The 12,860-nt window shown below is 36.5% G+C and overlaps 2 protein-coding genes and 1 non-coding gene across 3 annotated transcripts; 2 read left to right on the top strand and 1 right to left on the bottom strand.

The window, feature by feature from the left end:
• Positions 1 to 417: 417 nt before the first annotated feature.
• LOC135468999 (probable inactive tRNA-specific adenosine deaminase-like protein 3) lies at positions 418 to 5,591 on the top strand. Its single transcript, XM_064747512.1, has 6 exons — positions 418 to 659; positions 2,088 to 2,295; positions 2,838 to 2,952; positions 4,063 to 4,222; positions 4,828 to 4,918; positions 5,417 to 5,591. Exons 2-6 carry the CDS (start codon positions 2,102 to 2,104, stop codon positions 5,589 to 5,591), a joined length of 735 nt encoding a protein of 244 aa, XP_064603582.1. The 5' UTR covers positions 418 to 659; positions 2,088 to 2,101.
• Positions 693 to 764, top strand: Trnae-uuc (transfer RNA glutamic acid (anticodon UUC)). Its single transcript has one exon. It is a non-coding gene; the product is annotated as a tRNA-Glu (tRNA).
• Positions 5,592 to 7,854: 2,263 nt separating the features above from the next.
• On the bottom strand, positions 7,855 to 12,737 carry LOC135467692 (uncharacterized). Its single transcript, XM_064745501.1, has 4 exons — positions 11,472 to 12,737; positions 10,882 to 10,969; positions 9,632 to 9,706; positions 7,855 to 8,919 (listed from the first exon to the last, which is right to left on the bottom strand). Exons 1-4 carry the CDS (start codon positions 12,611 to 12,613, stop codon positions 8,899 to 8,901), a joined length of 1,326 nt encoding a protein of 441 aa, XP_064601571.1. The 5' UTR covers positions 12,614 to 12,737; the 3' UTR covers positions 7,855 to 8,898.
• Positions 12,738 to 12,860: the final 123 nt, after the last annotated feature.

The raw sequence follows: 12,860 nt of genomic DNA, 5'->3' as shown, positions 1-12,860 counted from the left end.
ATTTTAAAACGCGCTAAAGCACCTTAAAGGATGATGTAAAGGTTTTTTTAGCGTCAAAACTGAAACAAGTGAGAAATTTAACGGTCTAAGGAAGGTAACTCATGATGTACAAAAACAAGCATGCATGGCGATGGACAACAAGAAGTCCAAAGGTATTATTTGCGCGTCATCATGTCTTAACTGATGAATGGCAACTAAAGAGAATTAGAGGAATAAATTGTAAGCTTCATTAGTCTGGTTTTGTTTCAGGTGAACAGCTATACGAACATCCAGTGGCTGTGTTGGGGGACGTTTACTACGAGGGTGTTCGACTGGGTGAGTTCGCGACTGTAATTTTGAAGGTTCAATTTTCACTCACACAAAAAGCATGACTGTTTTATCCAAATACTGCCATATTTTTTTGTTGCGTATATCTATCTTTTTCCTTTCATTTCAGTCGACATATTAGTGTCTAATGTGATTAACAAGAAGGAAATCTCTCGACTTGTAAGGTAAGTCAGTCAGTTGCGTAGGCACTGATTAAGCCTTTGTCGCGAAGAACTATTATTTTTAACTCCATGAATAACGGACTTTGTCTCTGGCTTTCAGGGAAATATGTGCCGTTTTTCCAGTGAGCAACTTTGGGCATTTGAAACGAGTGAAAAGCACAGGGAAAACAGGTAACTGTAATATAAGTCAGGTTTGTCAGCGTATCCCATGTGGTCTAGTGGTTAGGATTCCTGGCTTTCACCCAGGCGGCCCGGGTTCGATTCCCGGCATGGGAACGTAATTTTTGGTGGTCTTTGTTTTTAAGTCAGATATAGAAGAAAATCTTCAAATGAAACAGTTTTATGAAGATATTTTGGAACACATTTATGTTTCTACATACACATGATGGACTGACATCATATTTGCAAATGTAGATCAGTGCACGATTTGTTTTGTTAATGTTGGGTTTTAGTCATATAGAAATGTTTGTGAGCACCTTCATAGATTTGTTACTTCAGAAACTCCTCAAATCCTCAGTGGTCCTCACAGTTAGGCCAGGAGCCTGTTTGACAAAGTCTACAAGTAATCTTTTTACCAAAAGAAACTCTTTTAAGCTGGATGCTCAAACATAGCTGAAAAGGTACTACCAACTGAAAACACAGAATCAACAGTCAAAATAGTTTCCATGTGATGCATATGTTTTAATAAGTGAAGTATTGGTATCAAATAACAATGCATCATGTAATCAATTTTTTGGAGTTGCTACAATACCTTACACACATTGTGGAAAACTCGTATAAATGTACCTGTAATGATGTTGAGGATAGTACTACTACTAATGATGATGATGATGATAAAAACTTTCAACAATAATATTGAAAAGTTTTTAAAGAAATCTTTGAGTACCGCATTAAAGGTGGAGAAAACATCAAATTACACTTCAGATGAAAGAGTTAGAAAAGTTAGTTATATAGGCTATATAGTCTTACATATAGATATATACATTTTTTTAGTATTTCTGTAATGGGAAAAAAAGACATTTAAAAATAATTTTTGTATTCTGTTTGTTATTTGGTTCCACATGTATGTATATATTGTCTGTGCATAGTGATGTTCTAAATGAGAATGTAATGCATGTTTAATAAATATATTTGTGCTCGAATTTGGAGTAACAAATGTATTCAACCTGAATTTTAAGCAAATTTATATTTTAATATATTCATAAATATTATAATTAAGATTAAATGAACATATTTGGATATGATCAACACATTTGCATTGAAATAAATTTATTAGATATCATTCACATCCATGTTTAGAACATTATAAAGCAAAGCAATATATACTCAGATGTGGCCCCAAATACACACAATACAGAAATATTTTCAAATACCCTTTTCTCCTGAAAGAAAAAAGTCAAGTAAAATATTTACTTATGAAATAAATTTAAATATTTGCCACCAACCTTTCATGCTCTTTCATCTGATATTTGCATCATGTTTATATTTTTTTCTTCTTTAATCAAGAATTACATACATAAGTAAAATAATAACTTCAGTAAAATCATAAGTAATTACTGTAAATTAAGCATTTAGTTCTTGACTGCATCTTTTTTTAAGGCTCATCTATTCAAATGATCATATGCCACCCAGATGACATCCCTGCCTCACCCCTTGACCTGGAGAGACTGGGTGAGGAGTTCTCCTTGAACACAACTGGGTTGTCAGGCATGTACAAGGTGAAAGTACCCGAGACAGCCCCCCTCACCAGGAGACAGTTTGAAGAGGCATCCAAGTACTGGCCAGTCTCATTCCACGAGGATAAAAGGTGGGGCCAAGGCTTGGAACATGTTTTCTAACCCAGCTTGTGTACTTTGTTTTGTGGGCCCACTTTAAACATGTCATTGACCAATTGGCTTAACAGTTTTGTAGTAGGATGAAATTTGTATTAAAGGATTTATTACATGTAATGTTTCTTGTGCTCTGCTTGAAGCCATGTAACCCAGTAGTCAGTGATAGGTATCGTGAATGTTGTAAAAACAATTGTTATGAGGTGTGGTGTGGTGTTGATGGTGTTGCCAAATCTGAATTTTCAAAGTTATAGTTGCCCCAATTAATACCCAAATACAAGATAGCAAGTATGCCCCAAAAATGAAATACTGTTTATTCATTTCTTGTAGTGATACTTGCAGCTTAAATGCTGAGCATTTAAGATTCTGCCAACATTTATTCATTATAAACCAATTTCTGTACTAATATAGACATTGGTTAAATTTGAGAAGCTGACAATGGTTAAATGTGTTGATTGGCATCTAGAGTCAGTAGAACTGCCATTTGATATTGTGCCGTTGTATTGGGTATCACTTTCAGAATCGCAAAGCTCTTGAAAGGGACTGATGTGTTTACAGACGCAGAGCTCCAACAGATTCATAGTAACATGGGCAGAGCCATAAATATGGCCGAAAAAGCAAAGGCAAAAGGACAGGTACCAAAACTATACTCTATGTACTTGTATTTATTGATGCCTTGATTGCTGTTTTAGTCAACATTAGTTATGTATTAGTTATGCAGCTACTGTAAATTGTGGCGAATTTAATGACTATTCTTAAATTTCTGACATACACGTTTCAGTTTATTAATGTATTGAGGTTATAAATAAGACTTCTGTCTCCAGGCACATGTTCACTTATGTGGCAACAGTCAGTTTTTATCCATTGAACTTCATGTAAGACTGCTTAAAAAGTTATGCCAGAGGCGATTCCACAAAGCCATTTCTGACTTAAGTCAAAATTTAAAACCTCTTTACAGTACGTACTTCTTTGGTTCTGGCCGCAGAAATTTGGACACTTTTGTCTTAAGTGAATGCTGGTGAGGTGGACAAAGTTTTAACTTCTCAGAGGCAAAGACCACTCTAAAATAAAGTATACAGCAGATGAAAGACCATTAAAAACTGTCCAGAAAAATAACTGGATTTATTTCTTTTTAGAATTTTTCTTACCGAGTAAAATTGTTTTAAAAGATCAGATTCTATGGTGATCTGTTGGTATCGACTACATCACATCTATACGTTTTGCCTGAAATAATTCGTTTCAAGGTCAAATCCGCGAATTCATTCATAGATCTATATGTATATGCATTTTGAATGATGAAATGTAGCAGTCTGATGTGTGTTAAGTAGCTAAAACCTTATGTGACGTCACTGATCCCATTGTGGTCAGAAAAACCCATCATGGAATAAAATGTTCAAATACATTTTACTAGGTTTAACAAATTGTCAAGAAAATTTTTTTCTGGACAGTTTTTAATGGTTTTTCGTCTGATACATATTTTTTTTTTAGAGAGGCCTTTGCCTTGAAGCCGAAAAATAAGCTTTATGATCGTATTTTAATTTTTGATTACGTCACAAATGGTTTGTGGAATCGACCCCAGTGCTGCCCCCAAAAGCAGTGGGGCTTCAGAATCTCGTGAGTTTCCTGCAGGGATTGAATCAACATCATGTGTGGTCCTAGTGATTGAAAAACCAACCAACCTTAACCAACCAGCGAACAGTCATACATGAATAAAGTAATCAAGAATATTTTTTTTTTGCACACAGGTGCCTGTGGGAGCTGTGGCTGTGAGCCCTTCAACCAATCAGGTGCTGGCTGAATCACATGATTATCGCTATGGAGACAACATTCTCCACCATGCTGTGATGACTTGTGTTGACATGGTAGCACGGTCCCAGGGTGGAGGGGCCTGGAGGTTCCCTGAGGGTGGGTCAATAAAACGTTGCTTTTGTCCATTCTACACAGATGTTTATGGCTTCTCAGTCTATTTATTAAATGATCATGGGAGAACAATAGCATCAGATTCTGAATGTAATGGTATCACTGTGAAAGCTAAGAAAACATTGAGGAGGCTATACCAGAGATTTTTGGCAAAAAATCCATATTCACTATTCATATTGATGTTTTCAGGCTTTTAAGTAATTTTATTCATGTCTTTCGAGATTGTTGAGTACACAAGCATAACCATAAGGTGATAATAATGATGCTATGATTATGTCCTGTTACCTGTCAAATAAATGATGTCCTGTTACTTGTAATAATAATGATGCTGTGATGATATCCTGTTACCTGTCAAATAAGTATTATCTGTAAATATAATGATGATATGATGATGTCCTGTTACTTTTAATATTAGTGACGCTATGATGATGTCATGTTACCTGTATAAATAATGATGCTATGTTGATGTCCTTTTAACTGTAACATTAATGATGTTATGATGATGTCCTGTTACCTGTCAGAGAAATGTTACCTGTAATTTTGAAATGAATAATTAGTTGGCTTTCTCTTTGCTGTGTGAATTTTTTCAGACACTGACTTTGTGGCGCAGTCTGATACATCAAGTGATGGGTACCTTTGTACAAATTATGATATCTACACTACCAGGGAGCCATGTGTCATGTAAGTCTCAACATCTTTAAACATCATATACATAGTTTATTCGTACACTTTTCTATGCGCCATGCGGTCTATAGCTGCAGGTTTTAATGTTGTGACCTAATTAAAGCAAGCTTTTCATTGCTGACCAATCAATGATTGGATATTATTTGCTTTGTTCTCGCTGCCATTTTTGTTGTGAGGTGAGGCCATATGCAGATATGTCCAACACTTTCATTGGCCAGAATATGTAAAGGCAATTAATTTGAATGGAGGAGTTACCTGCCCATCTTTGCCATAGGTAACAGTGGCTGTGAGTGTGTTCAGCCAAGGTATAACAACCACTTGTAATGAGTTTTATCCTTGACATGACAAGATGCACTATTTATAGGTTTTTTTTTATCTTTCAAAAAGAGACATAATCTTTTCTCAAAATCCAAATGTTCGTTCTGGTAATTTCTCTAAATGTCTCATCCTGATTTGTTATGTTTATTTATGTTTATTTTGAGCTCGTGTTTTCAGGTGTGCTATGTCTCTGCTTCACTCTCGAGTGCAGCGGGTGTTCTATGGGAAGCAGCAAGCTTCAGGGGCTTTAGGATCCTGTTACAAACTTCATGTTCAGGCGGGACTAAACCACCATTATGAAGTGTTCAGAGGAGTCCAGGAGGCACAGTGTCACAAACTGGAGGATACGTGACATAGTTGGGCAGTTAAACTTGTGAAACAGCTCTTACACCTATACCCAAGTCAGGAGGGTGCCTAAACAACTGAGTGGATAAGTTACACCTTATTCTGAGTCGGTAGGATGTCTAAACACCAGACTGGACAAGTTACACCTGAAGTTACATCTGAATGTGAGTCAGGACACCTGTGATGATTCTGAAGGCGGTCTTGTGAAACACACGACTGGATAAGTTACATCTGAATGTGAGTCAAGACACCTGTGATGATTCTGAAGGCGGTCTTGTGAAACACACGACTGGATAAGTTACATCTGAATGTGAGTCAGGACACCTTTGATGATTCTGAAGACGGTCTTGTGAAACACACGACTGGATAAGTTACATCTGAATGTGAGTCAAGACACCTGTGATGATTCCAAAGGCGGTCTTGTGAAACACACGACTGGATAAGTTACATCTGAATGTGAGTCAGGACACCTGTGATGATTCTGAGATACATTTTCAAAACACTTGACACCTGAATCCAGAGGATACCTGCCGTGATTCAGAAGATTCTAATTCATGTTATATTACATACAATAGTACAAGTACTCGAGATTTATCGTGAGAGACCCTGAATTCATACTCTGAACGTCTTGATCATTCATTGTGTGCGATTCCAAATTCATGCTTCATTAATCCTGGTTCGTCATAGGAAATTATGGATTCGAACTTCAACATTTCAGGTTCATCAAGGGAGACTCCAGATCCATGCTTTTATTCTCGTGGTTCATTATAGGAGACTACAGATTTATATTTTGACACTACATGGGTTAAAAGAGGTTGAGGAAACCAAGTGGGGCTGACCTATATCTGAGTGCAAGGGTACATAAACACAAGGCCGACAGGATGAGTTGTGTATCTCCAGTGCAAGGAGCTATAACAGACTCCAAGCAAAGGGAGTTAATCACTTACACAGGGGACACTGTTGTCTGATGCCAAGTTGTGCCTTTGACATATTACCCAGTTTAACAGAAAAGTTTTGTTTCACATCATCAAACGGCCTATAGTTCTTTCATGAGAAGAATAACCACAGAAAATTACAGGAAAAATACTCTCTGTTCATAGCACATATTCAAATATAAGGACACCAAATTACTGATCTGAATGAGTTTTTACTTCGCTCAATATGCAGATTTTCACACGTTGATACTTATGATAGACTGGAGGTAACTTTGTGCTGCTTTAATGCATGCGCAGTAGCCAGTACACAAACTAACTTCCCTATAGCTCAGTATGTACACTGCTGGGGAAATTCAAACGCTACAAGGAACTTGGTGACATGAGAACAGCTTAACTCGCTTCGCACAATAGAACCAGCATAAATACATGCTACTCTAAACCCACTGAGACTCCTGTGAAACCTATGGGTAGACAATACAAGGTGAAAACAAAATGAAATAGGCCTTCTATGAGTGCCACATTTCATCAGCTCTTCCTTTAATTTGAGTAACACACAGCTACATGTACAATCTTTCCACAGTCAACTTTTGCTCACCTTTCAGAGAAATAAAAGTGTATAAGAAAGAAACAGTAATATAACCATATTCCATTTATTCTATGAAAAGAAATGAGCTGTGAGAGTCTATAAAGGTTTTATATTTTTACACGTGCAATAATTAAATATATGCTTTAAACACACTGAATATGTGTTGACGTATGTATGTACATGTTTACATCAAGATTCAAATTATTCAGTTTAGGTATCTGTACATTTATGCTGGCTATATTATCTGACATACATTTTACATTATGTGTTTCACATACTGTAATTCTTCAACCTTTTCGCATGTTTTTAAGATGTTTATTTAAGCATTTTCTGAAGGCATTATTTTGTGTAGACTGACAACGTACAATTTTTGTGAAGCCCTGAAATTGGGAAATCCAACCAATGTAGGTTAGTCTCCAAAATCAAATTAAAAACATGCATAAATTGCACTGAAAGTTGCCCTTTCATATGCGAAAAGGTTGACAAAATAGGGTCTTAATAAATGAAATTCCCACAAATGTTCTGCAATCGTACTGTCGCTGTAATACCATATGACAGAGGAACATATGTACGATGTTATTTTATAAAGATAAAGATGTTTGGAATATCCACCAGAGTGCCAGTTGTTGGTAATTTATCAAGTTAGATAAAAATGTTCCATTTTATCAGAACTGACAGTTTGCACTACATAATACCATTTACACTTAAAACGACACAAGGAAAAGCCAAACTGACTACACTGAATTGATGCCCTTGTCCTCAAGCCTCTTACAAAGGTAACTAGTTTTCCCATGCAGTTATCTGTAACACAAACAGCCTTTCCAAACAGATGAATCCAAAGCTCTTCAACAATAAATGAAATCTGATTGTCTACAAAATGATGTAACCTCAATAAATGGTGACAGTTCATGTAATGTGTGTTATAGGAAGATCAACATTGTCTTTGGCCAGCATTTTCACAGACAAAAAACCAATGTGACAACAGCATCTATGTGAACAGCTAGATGAAAAAAAACAAAACAAAATCAGAGCTGTAACAATGACCATATCATCATGTACAAATAATGTACAGTACTTATTAACCTGTCCACAACCGTAGAATACATATAGCTTTAGGCTTATAATACTGTTTAGTATGGCACAACCACTGATAAATGATAAATGTAGAATCTTTGTTATTCCTACAATATACATGTAAATGATGTGCAAATCATAATAATAATAAGGCTAGGCTATGAACACACGAGGCCTACTTTCACAAGATCTTTGTTTCCATATACATGTAGCATTATAACTGTAACGCAGGCAGTATCGCTTCTGAAAAAAGCTACATGCTGCAACAGAAAGGATTAAAAAAATTTATGAAAGAGTCCCTGTATTTTGCTTGGATGTCTGTTTATAAGAGTCATCAGTCTGTAGGAATTTTCTAACAATATTTATTTATGACATTCTCTCAATATGGCAAATATTATAAAACTAATACACTGGCAAATGTGATATGCAATGAAATAGAATCAGAAAATATATATACACTTGAAAAAAGTGTTGAAAGTCAAAGTCACATTATCTTCAGTTTAACTTCTGAATCTATTAAGTGTGATCTCATTTAGAATAATATGTCAGACTTTACAACATCAGTATAAATCTTGAACTATATTTGGATTAAACTCCCATGACGTAGTGGGATAATGGCTGAATCCTGGTACATGTTGATATTTCTTCCTCTTTCTGACCAAAGCTGCAGGTGATCATGAGGTTCTCTGTCGTCCTGTTTGAACAGAATATCCTCCAGTTCATTTGCCGTCCCAAATGTTCTGAAAAACATTGATGATGGAGTTAATTAAAATTTGACAGGTGTTTCTTTCTTTATGATAATTTCTTTAAAATCCCTACATTGTACATTAACCATAAAAAAAATTCCCTACCAACCGACCCACCATAATTTTTTCCTGCAGGGTCAGATCACATTCAATAAAGGATGGTAGAGAATTGCTCAAAACATTAAAGTTAATGTTGAATGAGGGTGGCAGGGTCCAAGAAAAATATGCTTATTTTTAGCAAATCTTTATTAAGTGGAATTCAGACAACAATTCTGATGTTCTCTAATAATATTAAAACAATACTCCTAAAAATGTCAACGAAGAATAAAATAAAAACAGAACAATCTTTTTAGTTTATGAAAGTGTTCAATTCTAAACTTACTGAGGATTGAAACTGTTTGGAGACCACAATACAAACTTCTGTTTTGTCATAAATCATCAACAATATTTTCACAGTTCTACATGTCAATATTTCCTGGCCTCCCTTTATAACTCTTTGTTAACGGCACGAAAGAACTGTCAAACAAAACTTTAAAAAGTCAGATCAACTTGTCCCATTTAAGGTCAAATCAAATGATTAAGTTACATCTGGTCAATTTGCCAGGGGGTGCTGAGCTGTTATCGTAATGTGACATTATTTTTGAAGTGTGCACATGCAATTTTTGTCCCAAGCAATAGTTTATTCTGCTGGTTCTGCAGTGTTCACCTTGACTTCCTTGAAATATTCCATGGTCTTCTGGTAACTCCGGGACATCTTAGTCTTAAACCTAGACATGGCTGTCTGAAAAATTTCAGAAAACGAACGAACTATGAATTCAAGCTATGGCGTCATCAAAATCATGTATTCTGTAAATATATATACCCTAATTTCTCAACATTTTCGCATATAAAAGAGCAATTTTAAGTGCAATTTACGCCAATGTTTAGTTTGATTTTGGAGACAAAACTACATTGGTTGGACTGCCAAATTTCAGGACATCACAAAATGTGTAATTTTATCAGTCTACACTGTAATACCCTCAGAGGTATTCAAGAAGAGGTTGAAGAATTACTGTACATGTATACCTATATATATACAACACAAATAAAAGTGTGTTGACATGCAAGCCCTATTAAACAATAAAGGATATCAAATCTTGATGTTTATTTATTTTTTTCATTAATTTGACTGGTGTCATACATCGTTCTTGCCATTACAGTGCGAGGAAACGGAGCAGCACCTGTGGGGGAACCCACAACCATCCAAAGGTTACTAGCAGACCATGATGTTGCATCAGGTTTATAGAAAGTTAGGCCAAATAAGATTAGAGGAAACCACCCCAACTGACCTTCCCACTCAGCATGTTATGCTCACACCTTTATGATTAGGTCAGATGATATTAGAGGAAACCTAGCTGCGCTCACATGAGAAACTCCCTAACGCTGCAGTGGAGTCGAAGTGGAGACTGGTCAACTGCTTCATGACCAGTCTGTGGAGGTGACCTGACGACCATAAAGACAGACTGAAAGATCATAAGGGAACATAATAAATGTTGAAAAATTGATTGAGCAATGGGAAACTAGTGACAAAGCTCTTAGCTGTTCTGTTATGTCAATTATAGGTGTATGTGTGCTCATAAAACACTTATGCAGTATACAAGCACTGCAACATTGCAGAAAAAAAATTGTGTTCTAATGTGATTTGGAGCCTTTTGTGTAGCTCTTCCTCGTGTCTCCCATTCTGTGAGCTGCCAACATGAGATGGCTTAAATGAAGTAGTAATCGTTCAGAAATATCGAACTATGATTTTTGCAGTACTTTGTTGTAATGGCTTTGGATGTTACACTGAGGGAACATGAATGAAAATGCTAAAATTAGACTTTTTCTTTTTTTATGAAATCACAATCTGCACACATCTATAGCAACACACCTTAGCAACATCGTGTCCCAATGCGATAATATTGGAAATGATCTTACCTCTGCTGATTTAGGACTTTCGATATCTTCCTTTCGGTCTTTTATCACTGCAAGCGGGCTCCTTGTTAGTGTCAGTGACTGGACTTTTCTGTAAGGAAAAGCATGCGATATTCATTGATACTGAATATTATGTCCACTATAGCCAAGTGAAAATGATCCTGTGGAGAGACTGTTAAATGTATTTCTCCAATTCTTGACTGGACTGGATGATCTGACTTTGATACCGTTACAGAAAAAGATTTATTTAGACATCTATGAGAATTATGTTCTGGACACAGCAAATTATTAATTTGACACACCTAAAATCCATGAACACTTTAACTTTGGACTAGGAGATTTCACTTTCTTGACAAAACTTTTTAATTTGAACCATCCAAAAAAAAAATGTTTATTCACTGCATCAACACTGCTAATTTTCTATTTAATTACATAATCATTAAGTTTTAAGTTACATGTTTATAGCCATTTAAGCTTACGTAAACCTGCTTTGGGAATATGGCTGTTGATATTAAAGGATTCTTACTCATGTAATGCTACTTTTCTTGACAAATAGCTGGAAAAATGACACCAGTTACAATTTCATAAATTACCCATCCACAGCTGATCCATCATCCATTGATGTAAAACCTTTGCAATCAGGGTCTGTACGATTTATTGCTTTGTTGTCACTCTGATTTATGTTCACAAAAGGCAGATCTAAATTGGCTGACTCTTGATTTGGTGCAGTTTTCTCGCTGTTCCCTTCTGATGCTGCTTGTTTCTGCTTATTAACATTCAGTATCATCATTTCACTGTTGGTTTCATTTGGTGACTTGTTAGTAACATGTGGCACATTTACTTCACAATTTTGGTCGTCTTCTTTTGTCATCATTTCAATGTTAATTTTCCCATCTGCTAGTATTGCTGAGTCTTGACAAGGTGTTGGAGCAGTAGCACTTGGTTTCATTGTTTCCATGGTCTTTTCCAAAGATGTTTGTTGGCTATCCTGTGCCATCACCTCATCTTTAACTTCATTATTCATCCTTAGGGAGTCAACACAATGAGATGTGTCTGGCTTGACTGAAGTACTAGCACTTCTGGCGTTTTTTCTTTTTGCTTTTTCAGCCAGTTGCTCCTCTTTCAGTTTTCTTAGCTGACACTCTCGCCATGGGGTACCGGGTTTTCTGATGGGCGACATACAGCAAGCCGGGCGTGGGGAATGCTGCATCCAGGCGGGCGACCTGGTTCCAACGCCTCGCTCCCGAATATTTGACTTTCCACCCTTATTTCCTCGTGACTGATTACCTTTCTCATTTCTTGTGGGAGTCCCGAAACCACTCAGTTTTTTGGTTTGACTTGGACTTGGAGAACATGTTCCTGTCCCCATAACTTTCTGTCTTTTCTCCGCGGATCCCTTAATATTCAACGACTGATTATTCTCACAAACCTGTTGATTTTCTTGATCTTCTTTTCTTTCTTGGGGTTCTTGTATTTTTCGTTTCTGTCCCTGTAAATGGAGATTTTTTGCCTCAGCTTTATTACCGCCGACATCTTTCACCGATGATAACTTGAAGTTGGGTGACCTTGTGTCCCGCATACCAAGTGTATTCTTCGATTTAGCTTTACTCTTCGGAGAAAACATATCTCTGCAGTTGCTCATACCATTACTTGTTTTTGGGAGACTTACTGGACTTTCGTGCAAAGCATGTCCCCGATGTTTACGCGCGACACCCCGTTTTTCGGTGTTTTCCATGCCTTAGTTACTTGGACGCATGTACACAGTCTCGTCAGGCTTGTCAGTTTAATATTCCCGCTGACAAGTTTGAACTGAAAGTGACAGTTGACACAAACAGGGTCAAGGTATTCTTCCGCCTGGAAAAAAGGTACAAAGTCCATGTTATTGCTAACCAGGCATGCTGCGACATTCGTAAAATTAACTAACAGAAGTTCGACAAATATTTCCTTTGAAAGTTGTAGACCTTAATTGACATGGTATGAAA

The sequence above is a fragment of the Liolophura sinensis genome, chromosome 6 (genome assembly GCF_032854445.1).
Source record: "Liolophura sinensis isolate JHLJ2023 chromosome 6, CUHK_Ljap_v2, whole genome shotgun sequence".
NCBI classification, from domain to species: Eukaryota; Metazoa; Mollusca; class Polyplacophora; order Chitonida; family Chitonidae; genus Liolophura; species Liolophura sinensis.
Note: the sequence above shows the minus strand (reverse complement) of the source record. Positions and strands in the feature narration are given on the sequence as shown.